The 8,708-nt window shown below is 47.6% G+C and overlaps 1 protein-coding gene across 1 annotated transcript in view; it reads right to left on the minus strand.

Annotated features, from left to right (window-relative positions):
* Positions 1–8,364, minus strand: part of CENPU (centromere protein U) — a 37,914-nt gene extending 29,550 nt beyond the window's left edge. The window contains exons 1-3 of the mRNA XM_041751301.1: positions 8,301–8,364; positions 4,546–4,594; positions 1,582–1,699 (exon numbers count right to left, since the gene is read on the minus strand). Coding sequence (XP_041607235.1) covers positions 1,582–1,699; positions 4,546–4,594; positions 8,301–8,341 — 208 coding nt within the window. The 5' untranslated portion in view covers positions 8,342–8,364. The remainder of the gene's footprint in view (positions 1–1,581; positions 1,700–4,545; positions 4,595–8,300) is intronic.
* Positions 8,365–8,708: the final 344 nt, after the last annotated feature.

An 8,708-nucleotide genomic window follows, 5' to 3' on the forward strand; every position in this document is an offset into this window, starting at 1 on the left:
AGTGGAAACAACCCAAGCAGACATCAACTGATGAATGGAGAACAAAATGAGGTATATTCAACAACAGATTATTGAGCTAAAACATTTTCAGGAGGGGTGCCTGGGTGGCTCAGGGTGCGATCCCACAGTCTTGGGATCGAGTGCCACATCAGGCTCCCCGCAGGGAGCTTGCTTCTCCCTCTGCCTGTGTCTCTCATGAGTAAATAAATAAAATCTTTTAAATAAATAAATAGAACATTTTTAGGAATGACGTACTAACACTACAATACAGACAGACCTTGAAAACACTATGTTGAATGAAAGAAGTGAGTCACAAATGAAGAGTGTATGACTCCATTTGTACAACAGGCACACCAAGAGTCAGGAAGTAGGTGTATGGTTGCCAGAGCCTGGAGGGGAGGAGTGGTAGGGATTGATTGTTAATGGATACAGAGTTCCTTGCTGAGGTGACTAGAAGTTTCTGAAATACACAATGGTGATAGCTGTACAATTCTGTGACCACATGACAGTACTATTGAATTGTACACTTGAATATAGGGAAATTTTTGATAATTGAACTACATCCCAATTAAAAAAATTATGTGGGGGTGCCCAGGTGGCTCAGTCGGTTAGGCATCTGACTCATGATTTCAGCTCAGGTCATGATCTCAGGGTTGTAAGATCAAGCCCCATGCTGGGTGTGGAGCCTGCTAAAGATTCTCTCTCCCTCTCCCCAACTTCTCCCTCTCTAAAAAAATAAAATAAAATAAGATATAAAAGTAAAAAGTTACATGGTTTCTTTTGAATTCAATCTTTTACATTTAAATTTCCCTTAAGCAATTAAAACATTTTAATCAAGCCATAACAAAAGATGTATTCTGGTAATGATTACTTTTCATCTTATAAAATAATATTCTTTTATTAACAGAAGATTGGAGTAGAAAATATTAGACCCTGAATTAAAAATGTGTGAGAGGGTACAGGTGTTCAAAATTGCCCTTACAACTTATTCCAACAAAAATATCTGATCACCGCTGATCTAAATGTGGGGGTACCTGGCACCTTCTGTTCATTTTTGGTCTCTGGAGTGGCCAGTGACACAGACAGAAGCGGTCCCATCTGGACAACTCACATACACCTGGTCAACCGGGTCACAGCCCTGTTTTCCTTACACTCCGAGGAACCCAAGTGAAGCTCTCCCTGGGCTCTCCTGAAGCAACCTCTGCCTCAGTGTATTAAAAAAAAGAGAAAAATGCTCCTCTTCTTCTCCCTAAATTAAAGCCCCTAACTGAAGGACTCTATTGGTGGTATGGAGCGAGAAATAGAGTTCATATCCTTCTTGATATCAGAGCACCAGAACAGGTGTCCAACAGGATTGGCTTGCGGACAAAAGCTACTAGAAGAGTTCCACCTTGATACATGTTTAATAAGAGTTCTTAGTTCCAATGTAACTATAAGTGGGAAAAATTAAGCCAAATTACCAAGTACTACCCAGAACACTACAGTCACATGAAGACAATAGATTTTTATATGTGGAGATATTCCCGTAGTTTTATTAGTAACGGGCCAAAAGCTTTTAGGATGAGGATTTAAAATACTAACCAAAGACGTCATAAGGTTCATCATCCTTCTCGTTTTCACCCAGCCTGCTGATGCTGAAGACACCAGAATTATCCGGAAAATCAAACACATCAGTGGGTTTCTCCTTTGGGCCAGTTTTCTAAAGGCAAATAAAGTCAAAGTCCTTGAATTGGCTATAGCAAAAAGGAACATTACGAAGCTGATTTAGTTAGCAAGGATAATCCTGATGTAGGAACAAGAGAGGGGCAGATGGGGCTAGGCAGGGAAAAATAAGGGAAAGGCCCCAGAGTCAGGCTCCTACCCATCTTAAGAAAACAGAGATAAGACAGTAAAATCAGAAAAAAAAAAACCCAAACAAACAAACAAACAAACAAACAAAAAAACACCTGGCTCCCTAGCTCCCAAAGGTTAGGGAGTATTCCTCTTGAATGGCTACTAAGTCATCACAGAAGCCCCAGATGCAGAGAAATGTTGGGAAAATATTAACAGGGGAAAAGGAACACTTTGTGCTCATATTTACCAAAAAACATCTTGTTTGTTACAAGTCCACCAGGTTTGTTTTAAATATAGACCTGATATTCACAAATCCACCTACACCGACAAGACATTTACCAAGTTCCCTGGGCAGTTTCCTATAAAAAACAGACCATTAAAGCCCTAAATCTCAACCGTGGCGGGACCCCTCTCACTTTGGAGGGACCCCTCTCACTTTTGAGCGCGTTCTCTGTAACTCTGCTTAATAAACCTCAATCACTTGGCTCTCTGCTGTCGGCGAGATTCAGTCTTCGGCTCCATGAGACAAGAACCGAGCGCTCCCGTGTCACTGCTGCCACTGCTGCCTAAAGAAGTGATCCTTAACAACTTCTGGGGGGACGGTCAGAGGGACACAGACCCCCTTTGACAAATGAAGGGAGGGACTGGCAACCTTTACTCTAAGGGACCAGAGAGTAAATGTCCTAGGCTTTGCGTCTGTTCCAACTACTCAACTCAGCCGTTACGGTCTGACAGCAGATGGTGACAAGGCAGAAAGAATAAACACAGCTGTATTGCAATAAAACTTTATGAGTTTTATTTGAATCATTTTCCCTGATCATGAGATTTTCTTATTTTACTTCAACCATTTAAAAATGTGAAAATCGGGACACCTGGGTGGCTCAGCAGTTGAGGCTCTGCCTTCGGCCCAGGGCATGATCCCGGGGTCCTGGGATCGAGTCCCACATCGGGCTCCCTGCATGGAGCCTGCTTCTCCCTCGGCCTGTGTCTCTGCCTCTCTCTGTGTCTCTCATGAATAAATAAAATCTTTAAAAATAAAATAAAAATAAAATTGTGAAGATCATTCTTTGCTCACAGGGTTGTACAAACATGGGGCAGGCTAGATTTGGCCCATGGACCATAGTTTGCTGACTCCCGATCTCAGGAACGCTCTGGGCTCTCTCCCCAGAAATATGTCCATCTACCTGGAAGTTCATAAGGATACATAAAGGTAAAAACTCTCTCAACCAAAGGAGAGACAAGGGTTTATGATTTAATACAATAACAAGCCCCATGAAGTTTGCTACCTCAAATACCCATGAATAGAGCAAAACCTCCAGAAAATGAGAAAAATGTCCATCATAACTCTGGAAAATGTGGAAGGGTGCCATTGACAGGTAAGAAAATACGAGGAAATTCTGGAAGACATAAAGGAGGCGGAATAAATCTGAGTTGAATGCCAGAGAAGAGTAGCTGACCGACCTTCCATCCTCCCTGAGGCAAACAGGCCTCCGAGAGATGGGGAAAGCTAAGCAGTCCACCCCGGGCACTCAGGACTTCGGCCAGCGCAGGCTGGGAGCAGGGCCGAAGAACTGGAGAAACCCATGCCAGGTACGCAGGATTTTAGCCACCCAGGGCAGACTGCTGAGAGACACCCACCCACAGAACAAGCAAGCTATGGCTGGGGTGGGAGCCCAGAGCCGAACCCAACCCTGCAGGGGGGGTCCCAGGCCTCCCACAGGACGAGAGCCACCCTCTGAAGGCAGGGGCAGGGGTTAGGGCAGCAGGTGCAGACAGTACGTAAGGCAGGAGGGCAGGGCGGGGGCAGACAAAACCCCCGACCCCCTGCACCCTGAAAGTAGCCACTCTCAGACATCATTAACGTGGGTTTCCACTGCCAAGTGGACAAGCTACTGGAAAATAATTTGAAATGAGCTGCACAGAGGGCTGAAAAAATGTACCTGCCCATAACATACATTTTTTTTTACGATTTTATTTATTTATTCATGAGAGACAGAGAGAGAGAGAGAGAGAGAGAGAGAGAGGCAGAGACGCAGGCAGAGGGAGAAGCAGGCTCCCTGTGGGGAGCCCAACGTGGGACTCGATCCCAGGACCCCAGGATCACGCCCTGAGCCGAAGGCAGATGCTCAACCACTGAGCCACCCGGGTGTCCCTTAGCATACATTTATTTAGGGCAGCCCAGGTGGCTCAGCGATTGAGCGCTGCCTTCAGCCCAGGATGTGATCCTGGGGACCCCAGATCGAGTCCCGCATCAGGCTCCCTGCATGGAGCCTGCTTCTCCCTCTGCCTGTGTCTCTGCCTCTTTCTTTCTCTCTCATGGATAAATAAATAAAATTCTTAAAAAAAAAAAAAAATCCGTTTAAGACCCTAAAGAGAAACTATAAGGACTAAATGAATAGCACGAACTCATAAAACTATTAAAAACAAATGGAGAAGTAGTTAAGTGAAAAGAGCAAAACAGAGTTGTACACTTTTATAAGACATCAACTATCCAAATGAAAAGAGGAAAAAAAAAAAAAAACCTAGGCCCAGAAAAAAAAGATTTAAAATGTTAACAGTGGTCAAAGGTGGAAGGAAAAGGAATATGCTTTTCATCACAATAAAACACTGAATTTCCCAAGTGAAATCTACAAGATTCGAAGCTTCCCAGGAAAGGTGTATTTCATATCATCAATTATGAGATAATCACATTAAAATACAAAGATAACTTACATCTTTAGTGGCATGTGTTCTTCCTACAGTGTTCTTTGAAGATCTCACGCTATTAAAGAACAAAAACACACACAAGGGGAAATATTTAAAGTAACTGGGGAAACGCCATAACTTGGCAACCCTTTCTAAGCATTTTTTCCCCAAATTATATTCCTCGATAGTTGCGTGAATAGCACACACCCAGTGAAAGTCAGCTTCTGGCAAAGTCCTTTTAGAAAACAGCACCTGTGTCTCACAGGATAGTTTTTACAGGTCAGATCACATCAGCAGTGTATAAAATCGCACATCTCTCTCCTTCAGGGACGCAGATACTCTTAATCCTGCTGGTGTCCTTGCCCCTGTGGACAAGTCAACAGCATGACTGACAGTTGCTGCAGAACTGAGCAAAAGGGAGGCACGCTGGCATTTATGAAGCACCTGCACCTGTTCCGTCGGCACCTGGCTCTCGCAAGTACGTTTTCTCACTTAGCTCTAACAGTCCTACCAGGTAGGTGTGAGTCCCGTGTTGCAGACGTATATTTGGCCAAAGTAGCATAGGGCCAAGGAGGAGAAACCTGCATTAAAATGTGCGTCAGTTCAAATCCATAACTTCCCTCTTTCCACCTCCTTATGCCCCTCCGCTGGGCATTAGGATAAAACGATAAAGTCGTGTATCTTCGAGCTTAAAGTAAACAAGATGTGAAAACAGTGACTAAGGGGCACCTGGGTGGCTCAGTCGGTTAAGCATCTGCCTTTGGCCCTTTGGCTCAGGTCATGATCCCAGGATCCTGGGATCGAGCCCCGCATTGGGCTTCCTGCTCTGCAGGGAGTCTGCTTCTCCCTCTGCCTCTGCTCCTCCCCCTACCCTGACTTTACACATGTCACGCAAGCACCCAGTGTGAATGGCAAAATCAGTTTAGTATGTCTGAATCATATTGGAGTAATGTTTTATTCGATAAAATTTCAAACCTACAGAGAAAGTACAAGCATAAGAACATCCTGCATATCCTTTGCCCAGATTCACCAATTATTTACATTTGGTCTCCTATGCTTTCTACGTGTACATGTAAACTAGAGACGCAGTGCACCTTTACCCCTAAATAATTCAGTGTGACTCTAAGAAACAGAACATTATATTGCATAGTCACGGTACAATTTCCAAATTAAGAAAATTAACACTGATGGGATTATATAATCTACAGTCCGCATCCAAATTTCATCCATTGCCCCATAATATCCTTTAAAAATTTATTTTTCCTGCGTTTTCAAAAAGGAAATACAAAAGAATAGAAGATTGCACTGGTCATTGTACTATACGTGTGCAGTACAAACTTATGAACAGTGATGTAAAACGTCATTACTGTGAATCACAAACAAAAACGCTGAATTCCTGGGACGCCTTGGTGGCTCAGTGGTTGAGCTTCTGCCTTCGGCTCAGGGTGTGATCTCGGGGTCCCGGGACTGAGTCCCATATCAGGCTCCCTGCAGGGAGCCTGCTTCTCCCTCTGCCTGTGTGTCTGCCTCTGTATGTCTCTTATGAATAAATAAATAAATCTTAAAAAAAAAAAAAAAAGCTGAACTCCTTAGAGCAGTGGTTCTGAAATTTCAGGCATCGGAATCACCTGGAGGGCTTCAAACACAGTGCGTGGCCCCAGCCCCCCAGAGTTTCTGATTCAGTAAATCAAGGAGAGGGTCCGAGACTTTGCATTCTTTTTTTTAAGATTTTATTTATTTATTCATGAGAGACACAGAGAGAGAAAGAGGCAGAGACACAGGCAGAGGGAGAAGCAGGCTCCTCCAGGGGAGCCCGACGTGGGACTCATCCTGGGTCTTCAGGATCAGGCCCTGGGCGGAAGGCGGCGCTAAATTGCTGGGCCACCTGGGCTGCAGGAGACTTAGCATTTTAACAACTGCAAGCGAATCACACCTTAAGAACCATCGCTTTAGGGATCCCTGGGTGGCTCAGTGGTTTAGTGCCTGCCTTTGGCCCAGGGTGTGATCCTGGAGTCCCGGGATCGAGTCCTGCATTGGGCTCCCTGCATGGAGCCTGCTTCTCCCTCTGCCTGAGTCTCTGCCTCTCTCTCTCTCTCCCTGTGTGTCTCTGAGTAAATAAATCTTTAAAAAAAAAAAAAAACGTCACTTTATTGGATTCTCAGCTCCAAAGAAGTCAGAACAGGTATTCATTTTATGACATTTTATGATTCTAGGGTTCCAAAAAGTTCCAAAAAGTGACCAATCGATGGTCACACAGCCAAGTAACAGGACTAGAAACCAGAGTGCAAAACTTCTTATCCTCCTCTACACTGCCTCATGTCTCCTGTGTGCTTAAGAAAAGGTCAGGTTTCCTCCTTACCTTATATTGAAGAGGAGCAAGGTGAGGTTTCCATCTTTGGAAACTTCTGTGATACCATGTGTAAGATTTTTGGTGTAAGTGCACCAGTGTGTTTTTTTGGAGGGGGGAGGGGGATGAACAGATTTCAGGAGTCTCCAAGGCAGGAATGTGATCTGTATATGCACCCGCATATAGACGTTGAGAGAGGGAGAGAAATGGGAGAGCGGCAGTAGGGGGAGAGAAACAAACACTACCTGGCCTACCAGAATAAGCTTAACTCGAGGCAGGTGATGTTCCCGGCTCCTGCATTCCTTTCCCATCCTCCTCCCCTCCTTGGGAGAGTCTTCCCTTCTTCCCCACCAGCCACAGGAGCCTAGTCTCAGTTTATTCTACCTGGCTGCTCTGTCCTGCTCCAGCCTCTCCCCTGCGCTCTGCCTGCCTCACCTTCCCAGTTGGCTCACTTACAAATGCCCCTTCTCCAGTCTTCCCAGGGCCTAGGAGGAACTCCTGCATGTCTGCGTGACCTTGTGCACCAACCACCGCAAGCCAAGGTCCCCTTTAGCCGGGAGCCCACCGGGCGTTTGGCTACGCTCTAGACACAGCCAGCCGGACAGGTGTCAATGAACCCATTAAAAATGAAATTTGGGGGATCCCTGGGTGGCGCAGCGGTTTGGCACCTGCCTTTGGCCCAGGGCGCGATCCTGGAGACCCGGGATCGAATCCCACATCGGGCTCCCGGTGCATGGAGCCTGCTTCTCCCTCTGCCTGTGTCTCTGCCTCTCTCTCTCTCTCTCTGACTATCATAAAAAAAAAAAAAAAGAAATTTGGGGGAGCAGTCTGGCAGCCTATATTTAAATGCATGCCCTTTTTAGTATATGCGCTGCCGAAGCGAGCACTCAATGCATGCCCTTTGTGATTAACAGAAAACCCAACTGCTTGGCCCATCCTGGAGCGCCCCTTTTAAAAAATAACAAGCGGCGGCCAGGTCCCCCAGCTGGAGGTCTGGTTCCGCTTTAAGGTCCACGTTACCCAAACAGCAGGGTTTTGAAAATAAGAACACTGACTAGCAGCCCGAGGGCAACTTTGCTAAAATGTACCGTCTGGCAAGCAGAAGGTACTAAAGGAGCTACTGCTGGGTATTTTGTTACAAAATATTTTGAGCCGGCCTTAGGCCACACCCACGCACGTAAAGCGCACCTTAGCTAACCTTCTTTCCCCCGCTCAAGGCAGTTTTGGGCCCTCACTCCTCCGCGCCCGGCCGCAACCCTACGCGCTCGGATTATTTCCATTTTACGGACCGAGGCCGCGGGCGAGCTGCACGGTGGCCGGGCCAGGGAGCCTCGCTGCGCAGCGCGAACAGCCCCGAGCGGCACCGACCCTGCAGGAAAGGAGGGAGATAGAGCCTGTCCCCGTGCGCGTCCCCCAAGGGGGCCGCGGGGCTTACCTGTCCCGCTCGGGGGTCCGCACCCGCCACGACGACGCCATCCGCAGCCACCGCTTCCCGCGCGCCATCGGCCAAACTCCCCGCCAAACCCCGCGCCGCTCCGAGCAGCCAATCAGGGCCGCGCACGCTCGCCGAGGGCCCGCCCCCCGCCCCCCGCGCTCCACGCCCCTCCTCGGACCTGGGGGCTAGAGCTGGCGCGGGGCTCCTCCCCGCCCTGGAGCGCGAGGGAAAACCCGGCCTGGAGTAGCGGGGAAGCTGGAGTCCGTGCCTTACAAACAGCCGCTGATGTTTGGTCCCTGAGCCGTCTGCATTTGCCGGGCTTTTCCTCCCACCCCCGCGGGCCGCGCCGGTTTCCGAGGCTCCGGAGCCGCGTGGCCCCGCCCACGGGGCGGGGAGGGGGCGGGGCCG

The sequence above is a fragment of the Vulpes lagopus genome, chromosome 4 (assembly GCF_018345385.1).
Source record: "Vulpes lagopus strain Blue_001 chromosome 4, ASM1834538v1, whole genome shotgun sequence".
Classification (NCBI taxonomy): domain Eukaryota; kingdom Metazoa; phylum Chordata; class Mammalia; order Carnivora; family Canidae; genus Vulpes; species Vulpes lagopus.